This window comes from Carya illinoinensis, chromosome 11, assembly GCF_018687715.1.
Source record: "Carya illinoinensis cultivar Pawnee chromosome 11, C.illinoinensisPawnee_v1, whole genome shotgun sequence".
Lineage (NCBI taxonomy): Eukaryota > Viridiplantae > Streptophyta > Magnoliopsida > Fagales > Juglandaceae > Carya > Carya illinoinensis.
In genome coordinates, this window is record NC_056762.1 from 44,816,438 (window position 1) to 44,837,664 (window position 21,227).

Below are 21,227 nucleotides of genomic sequence, written 5' to 3' on the forward strand. Positions count from 1 at the left end.
TACAAGCTTGAAACTTCCACCAAGACGAGACCATACCGAGAGAGTACCAAACTCGAGCACTATATAACAAATCACGGGTTTCTTTTCACTCGATGATTGCTCGGGCTTCGTCACTCAGGATTTGAACAGTAAGCTACTTCATGTATTTCTGCAGGAATTTCCGGTGGAAGTCATTCCTGATGGTGCCATTAATGAAGCACTCTGGAGTTTTGGTTTCACCACGAGCCTGATTCTTAAACACCACATCGTCATCCCACCTAAGCCAATGAATGCATACAGAACGTCGCACTGGAAAAGGACATCGTCATCCCACCTAAGCCAATGAATGCATATAGAACAACGTCGCATTAGAAAAGGACTCCACTAACAACTAAAACTTACTAGAAAAGCTCTTAGATTTGATTACAGAACTTGGGGAAAGTAGGATCTTCAAGCTACTGACCTGCTTTTCACATGGACTCGTTTGTTTTCGCGACTAAAAATCAAAATTTTGAAAATTTTTCAAAGTTTTCGTACTGTCAAAAGCTTTACAAAAACAAATACACATTTTGATTTACCAGTTTTTATATCAAAAGATCTTAAATATCTTCTCATGTTTTCATCTCAAAAGATCTTAAATTTCTTCTCAAGTTTTCATCTCTAAAGATCTTAAGTTTATTCTCAAGTTTTTATCTAAAAAAAAATTATATCATTGATAAATAAATAAATAAAAGAAGTAGCCAAAAAAAAAAAAAAAACAGACCAAATGGTTAAAAAAAAAAGAAGCAGCAAAAAAGAAATGCATCATTGGTAAATAAATAAACAAAGGAAGTAGCCAAAACAAAAACAAAAAAAAAAAAAAATTGACCAAATGGTTTCTCTCAATTAAAAAAAAAGAATTAGCGAAAAAAATACACTATTGGTAAATAAATAAATAAATAAAGCAGAAAAAAAAAACAAAAAAAAAAAGGAAGCAAAAAAAAAAAATTGCAACATTGGTAAATAAATAAATAAATAAAATATTATAAAAAGTACTACAAGTACTTGTGGATCTCATCATATTACTAACTATAATAAAGTCAAATTAATCTCATCTTATATTTAAAAATAAATATATATTTTATCTAATCTCATCTTATCTCATCTTATTAAGTAGTAGTTTCCTCGAAGAAACTATGCTTCCCTGGCTTTAAGCTCTTCCTCTCGTTGTTGTTGCTCCAACAGATGCACAAAGCCACTGATGCGATGAGTTTGCTGATTTTCTAAGAGATCGATTTCAGGACTTCGAACAAAAAAACTCAGCTCCCAGACTATCAGCGATGCAGTCGTTAGGAGGCTTGAAAGCACAACACAAGAAAACAGTACATAGCATTCCCTTTGATTTGGCCAGCCAGCAAATAACATCTAAGTACCCTTTTTTTTCTGTCAAGTAAATTCACTTCATTAAAAGCGAAACATCGAACAACCATAATTGTTGCAGGTAATTCATAAGCTCCAATAACAAGCGCCAGAACATATCCTAGCTTTCGACAGCATAATCAAATATCAATATACGCTAGAGGAACCCCTAAGTAACGTAACACACCTTCCCGTAGCTTCTCCTAGCTTCTCCTCTGTTCTTTCCTTCCTTATTTGCTCAAGCTCAAGTATCAAAGCTGCTTCATCGTCCTCGTCATCATCGCTTTCATCACTAACACAATAGATAAAACGTTTTAACTAGTGGAATCCAAAGTGCATGTCATTCCAGACACTAAAACATCAGTGGAGTCAAATGGGCAAAAGAACAAAAATATACATTAAATGAAGACATATGAATACAGTTTAAAACTCCAAGTGACCCCCTTGTAAACCATACGTACTGTTACTGATTCCAAGAAAATAGCAACCCAGAATTTTGTAATAACAACCCCCCACCCCGGTAAGACAAAACTTGACCACGAAGAAAGGCATTTTCCCGGCATTGCAGGTTCTGCCGAGCTATTTTACCGGCAGCCAAACCAAAATGAATTTCGGAAAAGAATAATTTATGAAGCATGAAAAGATTGAACCCGACCTACGGAAATCAATATCGTTATGACTGTTCTTCGTTTGGCTTCCAATCACCGGGAGGGGGGGGGGGGGCGAAAGAAGAAAAGAAGGACGAATAGGGTCCGTGGATAGGTAAAGAATGGGCTGCAGAGCCATAAGGCCTGGTGCCTTGGGGTCGGGTTGGGCAAACTCAGGCTTTGCCCAACCCGCTCATCGCCTCCGAATTTCAAGAACTGGTCGCGATGCGGGAGTACAATGTTAGCGTTTGAGAATAGCCCAAGCCTCAAGGTCGACGAAATTAGAGATAAGGGTGTTCACTTCCGTATTATTATGTCTCTCCAATCTCCATCAAATCCAGTTTCTGAATGTGACTACTTTCCCCTCAAAACAAATCCCCCACTCTCAACCTCCACACGTTGCCGTTTGAGAATAGCCCAAGCCTCAAGGTCGACGAAATTAGAGATAAGGCTGTTCACTTCCGTATTATTATGTCTTTCCAATCTCCATCAAATCCAGTTTCTGAATGTGACTACTTTCCCCCCAAACAAATCCCCCAGTCTCAACCTCCACACGTTGCCCTTAGTTTCCGACTGAGGTGGTCAAATTTCTAAATCATTGTGCTTCGATCTTTAATTAAATCATTTTGTCCTCTCTAAACTTGACACTTCCCCCCAACACGTTGCCAAAAGTTACCGGCCAAACTGATCCAATATGCGTCTTGCAAGAAACCCACCTTCGTAATTTTCTCGGATGTACTAAAAATAATGTACAACACAGACACGTACTGAAGTTGATGGTATTGTGCCTCTTACTTGTCTAAAATTACATAAGATGATATTTAAGTAATTTAATAAATTATTTATGTCTACTGAAGTCTCTTTTATTGAGTTTGTATAAGATTAAAAAATTCTACAAATTCTCTCTCACGTCCTATCTTTTTCTGATATTTGCTCACTCTATTTAAATATCAGAACTCTCTTATTTATAAGAGAAGTTCCACTAAACAAATTGCTAATTAATCAGCCGTAATTGATGACTAACTACCAACTGCAGCACCTTTAGTTGAAAATCAATATATATGTGCAAGTTTCAACATTCAGTGCTAGGACGGTGCATGTGCAGCAGCTGTATAATCTATGCATTCACACTTAAGGTGGTTTTTAACATCACCCCCTCTACTCAAGTGTGTCATACCAGACTATTTACAAACTGATTCATTCTTTAAATAGAATTTGTTTTTGGTAAGGATTGGATTATGGCGAACTGTGTTTCTAAATCACCAATTAAGCTGGTGAGAAACATGTTGTTGAATGGATTTCAAAGTAGAAATGGGTGTCTCGGCAGTCGGCACCATCCAGATATAGGCAGGAGGCCTTGTGCGACAAAACGCCTCTCAATTTTTGGGGCTCACTCGTAAAGTCTCTCCTATAGCATTTTAGCTTCAAAATTGAGTATGATTTGATTGAAAATAGAGTTCAAGATCAAATCTCTTTTTTCCTCTTTTCTACACTATTTTTTGCAGAAAACAAAATCAATTTTTTTGGGCTCACTCGCAACACATGGCTTGTTTCTAAGAAAATGACGTCATGAATTGTGACAAAATATAAGTGGCTCAAAATGCTCCAATCATGCTGTGTGTTTCGAAATATGTCTCTTAATTAAGATCGATCTAATTGTTGTCCTTGAATTCTGATAGCACGACAATGTTCTTCCCTACCACCAAGCAGCCGAACTTCCCCACTGCAAGAATGGTGTGGTCAATATTCAACAAGGAGGAAGCACAAAAGAGGGCCATGCCCCAACATAATACGACTGGCTTGTTGGATTGGTTGGCCAACCGCTACCCATAAATCTCAGAGCCACAGTACCCGCCATAATTCAAATCACTTGTTTATATTCTATTAGTAAACAAAAATTAGTCGACGTAATTATCTTATAATTCCTTTAATACACCTAACTTTAATATTATACTGAAACGTATTCCATTTTACTTCAATTTTCTATTAGGGGAAGAGGGGCATCCGGCGTCCGCTGCAGTTGAAGAACCAGTTACTCTCTAGTCTCTGAAGCTTTGCTTGCTTAATAAACAATAGCCAGATGGAGGCTAGGCCAACGGTTAGCTTCCCTCCAAACCCTATGATTTTCTTGGACTCAAAGCAAAGCTCTTGCTGGTGATTTTTTGGTCACCATCCGAGACACCCAACTTCACCTTCCTGACATAAGCTTCAAACCCCACCTTGTTCTGCTCGCCTTGCCCTATCCTTCTATTTACAGTTCAAAATTCCCACGATTTTGTTCATATTGAGCTCCATCCACAAATCCCCATTAGTGCTTCTAACCTCTAGTGCATGGTGTGGTGCCTTCTGGAGTGATTTTGGGCTTTCTGGGATTTCTTAGCCATAGAGCTGAAGTAAAGCAACCCATAAATAGTTGGTGCTTGAATTTTTCACTGTATTGAGCTGTGGGCTTTCTGGGATTTGGGATACGTTAGAGTTGGCTTCTGAATTAGGGGTTTTTGCTTACTGCAGCTGGCAAGTTCACCCGGAGCTTTATGTACGCAGAGAAGGTTCGCAAGCTAATTCTCATGGGCTGCACCACCCAGCTGGTACTTACATTTTGAACCCTCATGAATAGTGTGACTGCGAATTTGCCAAAAGCCACTTTTTTCGTGACTCAAGAATACCATCTTCGTGATTGCAAATTCCCTTATGCTGTTATTCCGATTTCAGCTAAAATCATATGACACTTCTATATATATGGATTATTTGTGATGATAGAGTGGATAAAGGGGTAATATCGGTTTATCCTTTGGAAAAGTTTTGAGCTTGATTTTTAGTCCAGTAAAAATAATTCCAAATGAATACTCGGTACTTCTTTCCACCGGACTCCTTGTGCAACTTAGGAAGTGCGGCTTCATATTCATCAAATCCTTCAGCAGGACGAGATCGTATGTCTGTCGGCACTCGACACAGGCCTGTTCGTGCCCTACCTTCTTCGTTTTTGGGAAGGATAGCGATGAGGATCTCCAGAGCAAGGTGGTTCTCCTTCTTAAGAAGAGTATTCCACTACCAGAATGGATCAAGATCTGATCTTGGTTCTAATCCTTTCAATTCTGGCACTTGGATGTTGATGGAGTTTATAGCTTTGGTTGTTCAAATAAGCACCACGACATTTACTCTAGCCATTTCCAAGAGTGAGATGCCTGTTTGGCCTATGAGAATATGGATTGTTGGCTATGATATTGGCTGTATGCTTAGTCTGCTGCTGCTCTACGGGCACTACCGGCATCTTCATCTGACTCATGAAGATGGTTTCAGCCTTTCTGAAATGGAACAGCAGGGGGGCAGCGAAGAATCCAGGTATCCTTTTACGGCTGTGCCCTTCGACTCCTATTGTTTATTTTTTTCCTAAACAAATAATGGTCAGTGCTTTCCATCCGCAATGTTAATGATGGCAGCTTATCGGTTTGGAATCATTACAAAATTTTGGAGCTAGTTATGAGACATTATATTCTACGTGCTTTTAATTTTTTAATGCACGGATGAGTTTTCATTTCAAGCCTTTTAATTGAATTTGTAATGGACACAGGATCTCACATTTAATGAACAGATGCCGGACTTCACTTGAACTGTTCTTTGCGATTTTATTTGTGATGGGTAATGTTTGGGTTTTTGACTCTCGTGTTGGCTCCTTCCATCGAGCCCCAAAGCTCCAAGCGCTCTGTATCTCCCTGCTGGCTTGGAATGCTATTTGCTACTCTTTTCCATTCCTACTATTTGTGCTGCTATGCTGTTGTGTACCACTCATTAGCAGCCTCGTCGGATACAATATGAATGCCGGGTCCTCTGATAGAGGAGCATCTGATGATCAACTTTCCCAGCTTCCCAGTTGGAGATATAAGGAAGTTGACACCAAGTTTGATCTTGGCAATGATGCCGACAGCAATTCGGATCATGCAAATGAAGATCCAGTAATTCTCATTTCAATCTTCAGATAGCTAATATTTCATACAATAGATAATAGAAGTGTTTAATTGGCCTCGTACTGATGATCTTTAAGAAAAATCCATTCCTCTTTTCAAGCCTAATGTTACTAGTAGATAACAAAGTCAAGAAGATGTTGTCCCATTGGGGACCTTTTTTTAAAAAAAAGTATTGCCCTAGTAAAGTTTATATAAAGTTGCTGATGGCGATGTTCTTTTTTCTTGTGGTGTAAATGACAGGAATGCTGTATTTGCCTAGCTAAATATAAGGACAAGGAAGAATTGAGGCAGTTACCTTGTTCCCACATGTTTCACCTCAAGTGTGTAGATCAATGGCTTCAAATTATATCTTGCTGTCCTCTTTGTAAACAAGAGCTTGAGAGGTAGAAAGCAACATAATCACGTTGCTGAAGGTTTTTATTGGCCTTTCATTTTTCCTTTTTTACTATTTTTTTCAAGATTTTCTCACTATTGTGTGAAATATATGTACTATAACATGGTTACTTGAGTGAGTATTGCTTGTACAGTGGAGGTCACCAGTAACCATAATATATATATATATATATATAAATGTACTGTCTTTGAGTATACATATTTGCAGATAAGGATGCTGGACTCCTCGCTTCCTAAGGGTAGCAGAGTCTATTACTCCACCAGGTTATACAACCAGTTACATGTGATTTTTGTTGTTGTCATCATCATGTAGAATGAGTAAACTAAATAATGAATCAACAATCCTTGTTGTGTATATAATTTGTTTGCTCTCTAACACAACGTTTACATTTTGGGCACACTGTATAGACAATCTTTGTCTTCTTCTTCTTCTTCTTGTTTGTTTGTTTCCAATTTCTTGGTGGAACAAGTGAGTGTAAAATAGCTCACGAAACCCACTCCCACTTCAGAAGAGAGTGACAAGAGACCATGTTGATGAGAAAAGGAACGAACTTTGTGATATAAATTCAAAGCAGGGAAGAAAAATACATTAAAGGTAGTGAAAAGTCAATGTTTGGGAAACTAACAACCTCATTGCTTACATGACCAGTCGGCTTCTCTGCAGAATTAGAGAGGATTGTGTCATCATTTTCTTTGTTGTGGCTCTCAATGTGTCATTCTAGTAGTCTCTAAAGTTAGGAGTTGTTAGTACGAATGATTTGAGGAAAACATGATTGTTCGGTGGATTTTGTTAGCACCTGCTGCCAGAAGTTCCACACACACGCACAAAATTCGATTCAAGATGGCGTTGGAACATTGCATGCTGATGCTGTGTGTTAACTTCGAGACAAATGTATTTTCAACATAAATTGACTTTTGAAGCAGTTGCAGTGGTTGTAGCGGTAGTGTGAAAGGAATAGCTTTACCATTGATGGTCGAGATTTTGACATGAACCAATGTGGAAGTTGTTGCCTTTGGAGGTTAGGCTCGGCCTCTGCGATTGCATACATTGCCGCTTTGACTTCGACTGAAGCTGTTGTCTTAGCATTCTAATCAATCGGAAACCCATTGGAGAATTTGTAAATTTAGCTGTACTCGAAATATATGTTGGTAGTTGTCAATGAATTTTTGTGACATAGTTGTCAGTAATAAATGCCATTAAAGTATTTTTATGCATTTCTTATTTTGTATGGTAACTATATTTGTGCTTTGTCAATATTTTTCAAAATTAAGACCGATAATTCCTAATGAGAAATAATATTTGTAGTCGTCGTTGTGTAAGTGTCGCGTAGTTTCTTTAAAAAAAATAAATTAATACGGGACTCACATGAAAAAAAAAATTAATTTTTTTAATCATGTATCCTATTCTTTTTTAAAAAGATTACGTAATATTTACACACTCCACGACTATACGTAATATTACTCTACCTCATACAACCTAATATATACTGACAAATAATCTGTTTATCTTTATCCCAGCAGTAATTAGAATTCTTATAATTTTCCTTTTTTTGTTTTTTTTTTTGGTTTTTGGGACTTGAACTCTAATAGCTGAACTCGCTCATGATCGATCGTACATATCACCAAAACTTTTGTCTTTTTGTAATGTGCAACAAAGTCTAAGATAAAGATTCAATGCATGAGCAAGATAATTGATGGCATTAGGATTGTGGGCTTAACCTATTTGATTAGAATGAGATAGTTCATATTATGGTTTAGCCAATGATGGTATTTTTTAGTTATAAAAAGAGGAATAGAATTCTCAAGAATTGGCTCAAGTACTGGAAGTATTGAAATTGGTAGTATATATCTCGTTTGGTTATTGCATTTCGCACAGCTCAACATTTAAAGGCAGGTGTACTCTCTCTTGATGTAACTATTTAGTCAAACTCATGTGGTGGCAGTGCAGCAGTATTAATACAGAGAGTCTGGCATGCAATTAGAAAATGAAAGGCCGCTGTATCTACGACGTCCTCTGCCGTGCTATACTTGGTCCACTTGGCAGTAATACTAGATAGTCAGCCTTCGTAGTTCTAAAGTAGATGGGATGGCATGTTTGTAATTTGACCCCAAATTAGAGCCTCTATCTCAATTACGTCCACAAAAAGTCAGTAACAACAACTAATGAGAGCTCATTTTCAGTTCAACACAAGCGGCTAATGTACTGCAAGAATTTAATTTGATTGAAAACAGTCGCGTTTAAAACGACGACGTCTCTACCACCACTCCATTCCCTTTTTAAAACTTTTAAATACTGACCCCAGAGCATCGCTCTCGCCAGAGCTTCTCTCTCTCTCTCTCTCTGCGCGCGTTTCTTAAGAAACAGAACAAACAAAAAAAGACCATGAGCGATTTCAGGTTGAGTTTCTTGGAAGTGTACTCGGTGTTGAAGGCTGAGCTCGTCCACGACCCAGCTTTTGATTTCACCGACGATTCTCGCCTATGGGTCGAGCGGGTATACTCCATCCTCTCTCTCTCTCTCTCTCTGTTTTACACGCTCACGCACAGAACTATACGCCTTCACATTCACATACACGATATATATTCGTTCTCTTTGATTGAGTTTTTTGTTTGAGATTATTGGTTTTTGAGTGTTGGTGGTGTTTTGTACGGTATGGAGTTCCTTCCAAGTTCGATTTTGGTTTATTAATTTCTATTTTCTCAATCAAGCTCATGGTCATAGAATTAGGAGCTTGTTCGACTTATATTTCGAACTTTGAATGAGAGAAGTTTGACGGCTTTGGCGTAATTTAATGCGTTTTGTAAGCGTTTGGCTGTCAGAATCTAGTTGGGTATTTGGTTTTTAACTGATGCATGTGGGGTTTTCTCTCTGGGTGTATGAAATATAGGAATGTCATGGCTTGTCCCAAGTGGTCTGAGAACTTGGTCTGTCGGATCAACGTCAGACAGCATGGCGTGGGGACAATGAAAAATGTGAATATTGATGGTCGAATGACTCGAACACAAAAGATCATACGAGGACTGTTGTATATTTCCTGAAATCAGGAGCGTTGCATATTGAACTACTAAGATGAAAAGTTTGACTATGTTTAAGATGATTACTGAAAAGGAGCCACTGGTCCGAGGCTGATAATTACCATTATGACTTAAAGTTGCAAGATTAATTGACCTTAATTTCATTTACTCTTGGGGCAAATTAATGGAACTGCATTTACTGCAAACGTTTGAATATATCGCACTACTATCCTCCATCATAAACATCTTTATTCATGCCAAACATGGGGATGGGGGGGAGGAAGAACTTTTCTGATTATCTTTGAGCCCCAATATGACAAGCTGTTCCTCGGAGGTTTCTGTCTTGTCCATGCTTAGAAAAACGATTACTTTACTAATGTCTGAACAGTATAGCCTTTTTAGTCTCTTTACTTACAATGTACCGGTTCTGATTGTGTCTGTGTTACCCGTGCTTTGCAGATGCTTGACTACAACGTACCAGGAGGTGTGTATAGTGATATAATATATAAGTAATTGCCCACTTTATTTCAGTAAATCATTGTGCTAAAGCTTCTGTCCTCCTAGGAAGAGAAAATGACTTAATTGGATTGAATTAATGGCAGGAAAGCTGAACCGAGGACTATCTGTCATTGACAGCTACAAATTACTGAAAGAAGGAAAGGAACTAACAAATGATGAGATTTTTCTTGCGTGTGCGCTAGGTTGGTGCATTGAATGGGTATGGATGCAACGTATCTCTTTGCTCTGTTGGTTGATCCTGATTTTATCACCCATGAAAGTTTCTATACCAATTGATTGGCTTTTTTCCCTATCAAAATTAAATTTTGTGTAATCTTAACAATGATTCTTGCAGCTTCAAGCATATTTTCTTGTTCTTGATGATATCATGGACAATTCTGTTACTCGCCGTGGCCAACCATGTTGGTTTAGGCTACCTAAGGTGCGAACTTTTAATCATAGCAAACACCTTCCTTCTTACTATATGTATACATATACACACTATATATTTATAAATATGGTTTTTCCTAACTTCTGCAAATATTGATCCTAGGTTGGTATGATTGCGGTAAATGATGGCATTCTTCTCCGTAACCACATTCCACGAATTCTCAAAAAGCATTTTAGAGAAGAGACTTATTATGTGGATCTGTTGGACTTATTTAATGAGGTGGGGATATCTTTCTGTATACTGTAAAAGAGGACCAGTGACTTTTCATTCTAAACGAAGATGGATTTTGACATTATTTACATGTGTACAGGTGGAATTCCAAACCGCTTCAGGGCAAATGATAGATTTGATTACTACACTTGTAGGAGAGAAAGATCTGTCTAAGTACTCACTCTCTCTGTAAGTAAAAAATTGGGATGAGTGTGATTTCTTTATGATTTAACTTCCAATCATGGGATGCTTTTTTTGTTTCTAAAATATCAAATATTTGTTTCTCATGCAGCCACCAACGCATTGTTCAGTACAAAACCGCTTATTATTCATTCTACCTTCCGGTGAGTAATTCTCTCATCTTATGTTCTGTCTTGTTTCTTAGTCTGATTGATATCTATCTTTTATTTAAACCCATTAAGTTAGGTTTTTCGTTAAATTCCATGTAAAGAGACTCTCAGCTGGTGTTGCTTCTAAGTAAATCTGAAGATCTGTTGACAGTGTGTTCCTATGAAGTTGCTGACTTCTGGTTGAAATTTCTTTCCACATGAAACTGCTTGTGGGACTTTTGGATGTTGACGACCATATTTTCTAAGAGTTGGTGATTTATAAATAAAAAATATTCTTAAGAGTAGGTTGTGCCTCACCAAATACGAGATATTGGTGCACACCCCCCCCCCCCCCCCCAAAAAAAATAAATAAATAAATAGAGTACTTTTGAGCCCTATGAACTGTTTTGATTTAATAATTTTCATTCTTTATGATCACTCTATGTATCCAGGTTGCCTGTGCATTGCTTATGGCTGGTGAAAATCTTGAAAATCATATCAATGTGAAGAACATTCTTATAGAAATGGGGAACTATTTTCAAGTACAGGTAACTGTTTATTGCACATGGAATCCTTATTTTCATTTGATCGCTGAAAAACTGTGTGAAGACAGAAGTGCTTGTCAGAAGCGTTACAGTTTCTGTTCCAACCTCAAATTATTTGCCAAGCTTTTTTTTTTCCCATTTCTTGCCAGAAACCAAACATGCATATGTGTGCATGCGTGCGTGTATTGTTGTAGATGCAAGATATTTTATTGGTAATTTCCCAGAGCTTCTCTGGAAGTGTTAACGATGGTTAAACGTGTTCTGTAGGATGATTATCTTGACTGCTATGGTGCTCCTGAAGTGATTGGTAAGGTATGTTCCACAATAGTACTCATATGACTCTTGGTAATGAAATTTTGCATGAATATTCATCTCCTCATTTTAACGAAAAGTTAGAGACCTTAGCAGTGGTCTTTTTGTATCAGATTGGAACAGATATTGAAGATTTTAAATGCTCTTGGCTGGTTGTGAAAGCACTAGAACGCTCTAATGAAGAACAGCTGAAAATATTATATGTAAGGAAGTAGCTTCATCTGACTCAAATTGTATTATGTTTTGGGACAATAGTATTAGACTTGTGTATGCATGTTTCGTCACCAGGAGAACTACGGGAAAGCAGATGAAGCTTGTGTTGCAAAAGTGAAAGAGCTATATAAGGTTCTTGATCTTGAGGTTTGTCTCCCTCCCTGCCTCATCTTTATTCTTTACCTTCTCTGGAGCAATATTCTTTATTTGAGTGCATATACTGGTTTAACCTGAGGGTGTTTTGCAGGGTGTCTTTGTGGAGTATGAGAGTAAGAGTTATGAGAAGCTTGTAAAATCCATAGAAGCTCATCCAAGTAAAGCAGTACAGGCAGTGTTAAAATCATTCTTGGCAAAGATTTACAAGAGACAGAAGTAGGAGCTGAGATGTAAGGTTCGGTAGAGTTGATAACCAGTTCTTTACACCATTAGCATTTGGTCTTTCCCATAGAAGTGTTTGGTATTTGTGAGCAGTTACTTTCTAGTGTTCAAGTTTGGCGTCTCTCTCTCTCTCTCATATGGTGTATAATCTCTCTCTCGCCCCCTCTCTCATAGTGAATAATCAATCTGCTAAATCGGGTTGGTGAATCTATGCAATCGGAAGGTTGTACAAGATTCCGAATGAATTTTGTTTTTAATTATCAGTGTATCTCGTCCTTCATCTTGCTTGTACGATGAAATAAAACTTATGAGAAAGATGTTACTCCTCTTCAAGCATTGAGTAAGATATCAATCCCTTTCCACAAGATGCTTTTCATAACTCGAGGTAGGTGGACTAATATACCTATTTAGTACTACTAGAAGGGTGCCCTTCTGCGCCATCTAAGTTCTGCACTTGTTTCATGCCTTTCTTTTGAGCTCTCTGATCTTGTATACGAACAAAAAAGCATTATGTGAAAGTTTTGGTACAAGTGACAAAAATACGGAGACGTGACCCTATAAATATGTAATATAAACTCTCCACATGCATGGTGTTAAATGTTATCAAGGGTCTATGCAAGAGTGGTGGTGAGGGGAGAGAGACCCGCTTGAATTCTTACTCGTACTCTTGGCTAATTGGTTATAGTGAGAGAGATCATATATACATAAAACTCGGTCTCATGACAAATTAAGTAATTAGAAAGGTAATGCAATTATATATTTAAGGAAACAGAAGATACCTAATTAATAAGGTCCTATTTTAGTTTGTTAGTCTCCGAGGAAGAATGAGAATTAGTGGCTACAATTTGTTTTGTTGGGTATTACCACAAATTTGTAGCGGAAAAATAGAGATTAGTTATTTCAAATTTCTCATTCGGAGCTGTTATTTTCTTTTTGGGAGAGAAATCGAGACGAGTCGTCTATTCATTCCTCTTAATAAGAGATCATAAAGAGAGGAGGAAAATTCTTTACGTTATTACTTTTTTCCTTTTCTCACTTTGAAGGCAAATTGGGTACGTAACAACCAACATCCACGGGAGATTCTTTTTTATTCATTCAAGGTAAATCTATTTAATTATTCCAAATACTGATCTTCATCCAACTGCATGCTCGCTCCTCATTTGCTATATATATATACACACACACACACACATTAATCGGTGTTTATAACTTTGAAAATGATATATCTTTATTGTTGTTAAATCGCATGATCATTGATCAAGCTGTCCACAATATCCTCAATGATTATTAAGGATACTGTAATCAATGCTCACAAGACCAGATTATGTCCAACGGATAACTTGTCTATGTATGGAAGCTTGACTCGTGATTTGTGCAGCATGTCATGCAATGTCACAAATCCGTTTCATTCCTGTTTCTACAAGCTATCAAATTAATAACACAGATCATGACTGTCTTGTATGTTATAAGTTGTCAGTTTGTAAATATACTTTTGTGAAATTTTTTTTATATTAATTATAGTTATATTTGTAATTGCAACAGATAAAAATATGGATGAAAAAGTGGAGCAAAAGCCTCCAAAGCAGATGAGCCGAAAGCTAAACGTTAACATTGGAGAATTTAATTTGGAAGATTTTAAGAAGCACTCTCATTTAATTGTGTCGCCAACGTTGCAAGAGTCCAAATCCAAACAAATCTCAAGGTGGAAGAGTTGTAAGAGTACTTGTCTTTGCTCCCCCACCACACATGTCGGATCCTTCCGGTGTCGGCATCACCGGAGTGGCAGCATGCATCGTGGCGGCTCTGTTGGTTCCAACCTTTCCTCATTGGCCGCTAAATCGGAGCCCATCAGCGACTCACTCCAGGCCCAGTAGCTTTCTATATATATTGTGTGTGTGTATTGTCATCGCCAAGTACCAAAAATGGCATACTGTTTAATTTTACATTGATAGTATTCCATTTTTTTGGAAAATGTCAAGTGAACCAAGTAAAGGAATCGACATCGTTTTTATTTTTTAATATTAAAAAAATAAAAGTAAAAATAAAAAATACAAATGATTCGTTGTTTCCTTCTCTCGATCTCTAGAGAATGGCTTCTTCTTTTTTTTTTTCTTTTTTTTTTTTTTTGTGGGTGTATTGGGCAATCAAACACGTTTCATTCAATACGTAATTTTATTATATATATATGAGTTAAGCACCCATGTTATAAATAATTTAATTGGTCTGTTGTACGCAAGAGCTCAATCACATTGTCTCCTAAGTCCTGATAATGTTATGGTGATGCAATATTCTCTCCATCTTGAACACAAACTTTGATGATGATCATTTGGCATGTATACATTAATACTCCAACAACAGCAAGTTCGAATTAGATCCATTACGTTATTATGTTCACCTCTCTCGCAAAATTGATTATATTTGGATGTTAAGATTATTTCAATTTATTTCAAACTAATCATTCATTGAACTCGCTGTTTTTTCAATTTTCTATAAAAAGTTAAACTCATTTCAATCTATTTAATATATTTAAATATATATTTCAACATATTTACATTCAAACACATATTAAGAAGACCTATAAAATACTATTATTTACAGATAAATTCAAATTATTTGAGATCACCGTAATATCAAAATGTAGCCTAACGATTCTAAAGAATGCATAATTACTTCTTTAGAAATGCAAGCTGCTCAATTGATCCAATCACTATTTTTTTTTTTTTAATGTGTTTTCAAAAATAAATACAGAATTCATTATACATATGATTGAAAATGATATATATATAAATATAAAAGATAAAAAATGATATTTTTTAATTTAATTTCTCGAAATAATTAATGATTTAGGAGAGATTTAGATTGTGAATTGAGAAAAGATTGATTGAAATGAAAGTTAAAAATTGAATAAAATATTATTAAAATATTTTTTTAATATTATTATTATTTTAAAATTTAAAAATACTGAATAATTTTTTATATTTTTATAAAAATTTAAAAAATTTATAATAATAAAATGAGATGATTGAGATTAATTAATAAGATTTTTATATTCAAACGGGGGCGTTAATTTACAAGTACATCAAATTCACGAAGAAAGAGAAGATCAGTGTCAAATGTCAATGATTGAACCATTGGATGGACCGCCGCTTGATACTTGGGCTTTTTATGTTCATTGGGTCAGATTTAAAGCATAATCAGTAGCTTAGCCCAACTGGAGAGATTTGAAGTAGAGATGAGAATTTTAAATTTGATATGAGAGTTTAAAATATTAGTTTTAGTAATATTATTGTATTAGAATTTAAAAAAGTTGTATTAAGATTTAAAAAAATTAAATTATTTATTATATTTTATATAAAAATTTAAAAAATATATAATAATAAGATGAAAATTTTGAATTTTGAAAAGATAATTTTGAGTTCAGCCCAATTACTAAATCATGACAAATCATAAGTGAATGAACAAAACGATAAGTCATTCGGCGCCGCCTTGTATTTCTCATTCGTTGTTTGGTTTCTTACAAACTGCGAGAAGGAGACCGAAACTTCCAACTCTAATATTCATTCTTCTTTTCATTTTATTGTACTTTTTCTTCGTTCCGAAGCCAAGCGGTTAAACCCAACTCCAAATTCGCGTATAGTCCGACTATTCTACATTCTTGAGGTGAGTTCATTTTCAATCAATTTGTCAGCTCTACATAAAATCTCTCCTTTCTTTCTAGGTTTTCCCGTCGCTAAAAGAGTTGTGAGAAAAAAATTCTGTTTTTAAAGCTTTGGTTTCGTATTTGAACGTTTTGAGTTCAACAAAAGTTATATTTTTCATATCACAAGAAATTTTATAACATGGTGGAACAAAATTCTACCATGTCATGTATCATCTGATTCCGTGGATTTCTGATCTAAGGGGTACCCCCACTTGACGGCTTACCCTAATTTCTTTTAGTTCTTTTTCCAGTTGTTAATTTCACGAGTAGTTTAAGTCCATTCACCGGACAAATTTATTTTGGTTTTGTCATTATTCACATTGTTCTCTAATGAAAATGTCTGTTCAGTTCAAGTGGTTTTTCCTCAAAAATCAAGCTGCCAATGTTGACCGCAAATATTTTCGCCACCTCGAATCAATTTCCACTAGGTATATATGATGACTACTTCCTGTAATTTAGCATAAAAATACATTGAGTTGATATGTGTTCTTTGGATTCGAAACTGCGAAATACACTTTTGTTTCACCATAGTTGAAGTGTTCAAAAAATTGAGTGGGGAATATAGATAGATTTATCTTCAGATAGATTGACGCCAAAAATGTGTTAACTACTTGTATTTATTCTGCACATAGTGGCATGGTTACATGTGTAGTTTACATGTATAACACTCCGACCGTGCAATTTGCTTTGGTCAGCTGTGAGTTCATGAGACTTTGGTGCGAAGGATATATATTTTCTTGAAACTGATTATTTTGGTGGAGTAGAGGAATTTGTCACACACAAAAATATGGTCATTTTTTTTTAAGTCTTTCCATTGATCATATGATAGAGATTTTGATACTTTTCTATATCCTATTTCAGTCTGAAAACTGCTTGTGTTCCAGTTTCTGGCCTCATTATTATGTTTTGCCAATGGTTTCTTCCATTTCTCTCTTATATAGGTGATATTATATCTAAGATTATAAACTGAACTACTTCAATGCAAACCATTTAACATTTTGTTAATTGGGCCAAGTTGTTGTCAAGGGTGCAAATATGACCACGCAACTTGGTGCTACACCAATCTTGGTCATCCTTTAGCTTTACTCCACGGATTGAATCAGATGTGTATATTTGAGTGAAACCAACCCAAAGTATTTGTTGGAGCCAAGTCTCAAGTGGACTGAATTAAGCTCAACAATTTTCAGGAATTTCATGCTTTTGATTTACCCCTTCTTTTTCGTGTTAATGGTGAAGATGACATAAAAGAAGAGAGGATATATTGTCCCACCCTTGGTGTATGTTTCGTTTATGCCATAATTCCTTTTGCGGTCAGTATTCTAAGATTAACCTCATTTTTTTTTCACAAATCATCTCATTTAATCATTACAACTTTTCCAAACTCCCACACAAAACACAATAAACAAATCAACATTTTCAAATCTCAAAACAAAAATAATATTTCAACAATATTTTATTCAACTTCCAGCTTTCATCTCCTCTCATATCATCTCATTTGTGTAAACAAATGAGGCTAGATTTATTGTCCTATTTTATTTTAGAAAGTTCCTTCCTTTCCTACTATTTGCACAAGTTTCCATTATGTGGAAATATTGTGTATTTTTCAAGAGAACTCTATATATGAATTATTTAGAATGCCACTCAACTGTTATTTTTTGTGTAGTGAAAAGAGAGGGTCAATGCAGGGGGCATACTAAGCTTACTGGATCTAATCAAGTGAAGACTTTTTTTGTTCCATTTCAAGAGTTCAGTGGAAAAACGCGAACACTTGAAATTGTAAGAGCAGGACCGCCAGGGCTTGGTGCACAAATTTTGCCTATTGATAGAAGAGGACCTACTATTCATTCAACTCGAACACAGTCTGCTTCCTTACTATGCCATTCCTCGTTGGTAGGTTTATTCCTCGTTGGTAGGTTTATTCTTATTTCCCATTTCCTGCCATATATGCCTTTCTTGTATCATACTATGATTGAACTTACTCCTTTGATATCAATTATATGTTCAACCATAAACTCTGCAGCTCACACATTTGTCTATTGTGAAAATAGCAAGAAGTGGAAATCATCAATTATTCGTTGTTTCCTGTATACCAAGATTCACCACATTCTAACACTTGGTGAGGTTATTTGCATGCTGTTACATTAGGTGATATCCCCTTACAGCTCTTAGGTGCAGAACGGCTGGTTTGGTTACACAAAACCAAACTATCTCATCTCATCTCATATAATCATTACAACTTTTCCAAACTCTCACACAAAATATAATAAATAATTCAATTTTTTCAAATCCAAAAATAAAAATAATATTAAAAAATAATATTTTAACAATATTTTATTCAACTTTCAACAAAACATTTCATCTCATCTCATCTGAATTGCGTAACCAAACGAGGCGTAAGTTTCAGAGCTTTTGAGGAAATTTTTATGTGTGATATTTTTACTTTATATGCACCTAAGAGTTTCCCTAGTATCAGTTACTGCTCAGCTGGTGTAGGAATGTCTCAGTATGCAAGTAATTTTTGTTACTCTTATTTTGACAGCAACTTAGAGCAATAGTACAAGATCAAGTATGGATGAAGCTATCGCAATGCATATAGACCTTTCCTTTTATGTTACTTTATTCATACATGCTTGGAAATGAAAAGGGCCAGGATTTTAATGCTTGGTGATTTGTTCTTCTGTCTTTATTTTTTATTTTTTATTTTATATTCCTGAGTCTCACAACTGCTGACATAGCAAGATTTTGGATTGTAAAATAAAGTTTCAATGTAAATGTTCTTGCAAATCAAATCTTGCAATATCATGCAAATATAATTTTACTTTTTTTTCCTTGTTCTTGAAATTGTCATCTTGGTTCTTGGCCAGAATGCAAGATGTGGTGCAGAGCAAACTCAAACTGTGACACGTGAGGCGCCAACTATCACTCACGTTCCTGGTAATACCCTGAATCATTGGCTGTTTCCCTATATTCATTCAGTATCACTTTTAAAGTTCTCTCTTTTTTCTGTTTATTATAATGGAACTTTGGTTGTCCTCACGGTTCATTTCTCAGATCCTTTGAGTAACCTCAAGTGTTACCTTAAGGATCTCATTGCGGGATCTATCATATTATTGCTTATATTGATCTGCTTAGTTTAATAAGTACGAGATGTATTTTTATTGAGTTATAAAATTTTAAGCTAAGAAGAATATCTTGGAATGAACGATAAGATATGCTGAAAATGGGTGCTTCTATCATCGTGGCCACCTAGTTTCCAATTTGGACAGTCCTTGGCAATCATTGTTGTTTTATGTCCTCTCTTGAGTTTGTTGGTAGAGGGCGTTGCTTAAATCAACACGTAAACGGACATTTTTTTTGAAGTTTATATGATCTTTTGTTTTCTCGAGTTTCTGTGATTTGTTGTTTTAAATGGGGTCATTAATATTAGCTGCAACTTCAGGCAAGGAAAAGTCGCCTCAACTTGATGATGGTGGGTCTGGATTCCCGCCTCGTGATGATGGTGATGGTGGTGGTGGAGGCGGTGGAGGTGGAGGCAACTGGTCTGGTGGATTTTTCTTTTTTGGCTTTCTTGCCTTTCTAGGCTTTTTAAAGGATAAGGAAAGTGAGGGGGCTTATCGTGATGAGAGAAGATGAGAGAGAACGATTAGAAATTAATAATAGTTTTGGCGAGTATTTTGGCGCTGCGTTCTTTCTGTATAACTATCATAGATGGCTTTTGAGTCTAAACATGCCAACTTTGTTATATATAGCTCGAGTTTTATTGGCGTATTGGCTGTGTGCAGCTTTAAAATAGGAGGGTGGTTTACTGGTTTGCATGGACATAACTCTCTGTCAACATCGTGTTTTTTTCTTCATGCCTCTCTTTGACGGAGAATTTTCAGGTGTAATTGCTGCAATTTTGCTCTGTTAATTTTATTGAGTTCTCACGTGTCCTACTATGACTGCAAAATTGAATGTAGGCAGCAGTCCATGTTCTAAAGTTTTGGTTTCTGTACAGATCATGGATAATTGATTTGAGTCTTCCTCGGTGGGACCGTTGTAAACCCAACCGAAGGTCTCAGACTCTCAAGCCTACTGGATTGAGATTCCTATCAGCTAGCTTTGGTAGACTTGTAGACAAGAAAAACCAAACCAATGAGAAATTACTGGAAGAAAGTGGGAAGTGGAACTCAGGTTTGGTTTGGTTATCAAGATTTTTTATTTTAAATATAAAATTCTTATCTTATTATTATAATTTTTTCAAATTTCTATACAAAATATAATAAATAATTTAATTTTTTTTAAATTTTTTTAAATTTTTAAATAATAATAATATTAAAATATAATATTTTAATATTTAATTTTAAAATTTAAAACTTTTAGATAAAAAATCTCCATAACCAAACAGGCTCAATGAAATTCAGAACTGCGACATATCCATTAAAAAGGACTCATTTTGTAGATGTGGTCCATGTTTTATTCGGGGATTCGTCCCATTAAGCCTGGAAAGTGAGAGATCAAAAGAATAATTCAACCTCCTGCTGCTGGTTCCCATCAGCATTTGCCTCTGCAATTGTCTTTGCAGCCTCAAAACGTTCAAATCAAATCCATCCATTTCACTGGTGGGCAGTCGGATTACAACTATTAGAATAATATATATATATATATGTATGATGTGGACCAAAGAACCATTTAAAGGAAGCCAGCCAGCCATACAAATTCACAAATGAGCCCGCCTCCTTTCGTGGGTGATGGGTCCATCTGGATCGGTTCTATAATGCTTTTCTATTGGTTTTTGCTTATAAAGTAGCACTAATAATTCAGTAGGACTTTGATAAGCACTTTTGCATTATCTCAATCCTTTAAATATTAAATAGAAGAGATAAATATACGATTTAATCTCTACAATATTTAATTTTTATTAGTAATATAATATGGGTCGAAACATTCACAATAAAAATAATAAATATTGTAGTCTTATCACTCTCTAACATGAGATTTTCAAATTCGAAATAAACTTTAAGAAAATATTTTTCTCTCTATTTGAGTGCACTAGTTGATAATTAGCTTATGATAACTAATTGTTAAAGGCCTGTGGCTTCGTTGACATAACTCTCAACCTTTCAAACAGAGGTATGGCTTCCGAAATCCTCCTCCCCAAATATATATATATAAAAAAAAGTTTATAATAAATAATTTGGTACATTTGGGAAAT

General features: G+C 35.7%; 3 protein-coding genes and 1 pseudogene across 8 annotated transcripts; all 4 read left to right on the forward strand.

The window, feature by feature from the left end:
• Positions 1-84: 84 nt before the first annotated feature.
• On the forward strand, positions 85-1,918 carry LOC122282549 (annotated as a pseudogene).
• A 1,717-nt stretch (positions 1,919-3,635) lies between these two features.
• On the forward strand, positions 3,636-7,597 carry LOC122282574 (E3 ubiquitin-protein ligase At1g63170-like). Of its 4 annotated transcripts, XM_043094513.1 has the most exons (5): positions 3,636-3,871; positions 4,015-4,122; positions 4,536-5,366; positions 5,596-5,977; positions 6,230-7,597. In XM_043094513.1, exons 3-5 carry the CDS (start codon positions 4,864-4,866, stop codon positions 6,374-6,376), a joined length of 1,032 nt encoding a protein of 343 aa, XP_042950447.1. In that variant the 5' UTR covers positions 3,636-3,871; positions 4,015-4,122; positions 4,536-4,863; the 3' UTR covers positions 6,377-7,597. The 4 variants fall into 4 exon arrangements, with proteins under 4 accessions (XP_042950447.1, XP_042950446.1, XP_042950445.1 ...); XM_043094512.1 differs by having other exon boundaries at positions 3,636-4,122; XM_043094511.1 differs by having other exon boundaries at positions 4,015-5,366.
• A 1,088-nt stretch (positions 7,598-8,685) lies between these two features.
• On the forward strand, positions 8,686-12,666 carry LOC122282575 (farnesyl pyrophosphate synthase-like). The gene is made up of 12 exons (XM_043094514.1): positions 8,686-8,876; positions 9,857-9,881; positions 10,000-10,115; positions 10,251-10,337; positions 10,449-10,565; positions 10,657-10,745; positions 10,849-10,900; positions 11,338-11,433; positions 11,698-11,742; positions 11,856-11,945; positions 12,031-12,102; positions 12,203-12,666. Exons 1-12 carry the CDS (start codon positions 8,766-8,768, stop codon positions 12,329-12,331), a joined length of 1,029 nt encoding a protein of 342 aa, XP_042950448.1. The 5' UTR covers positions 8,686-8,765; the 3' UTR covers positions 12,332-12,666.
• Positions 12,667-15,781: 3,115 nt separating this feature from the next.
• Positions 15,782-20,264, forward strand: LOC122281433 (protein YELLOW LEAF 1, choloroplastic-like). Of its 3 annotated transcripts, none has more exons than XM_043092902.1 (5): positions 15,782-15,993; positions 16,382-16,461; positions 17,697-17,923; positions 18,898-18,967; positions 20,031-20,264. In XM_043092902.1, exons 2-5 carry the CDS (start codon positions 16,416-16,418, stop codon positions 20,039-20,041), a joined length of 354 nt encoding a protein of 117 aa, XP_042948836.1. In that variant the 5' UTR covers positions 15,782-15,993; positions 16,382-16,415; the 3' UTR covers positions 20,042-20,264. The 3 variants fall into 3 exon arrangements, with proteins under 3 accessions (XP_042948836.1, XP_042948834.1, XP_042948835.1); XM_043092900.1 differs by lacking the exon at positions 20,031-20,264 and adding an exon at positions 19,473-19,943; XM_043092901.1 differs by lacking the exons at positions 15,782-15,993; positions 16,382-16,461; positions 20,031-20,264 and adding exons at positions 16,475-17,343; positions 19,473-19,943.
• Positions 20,265-21,227: the final 963 nt, after the last annotated feature.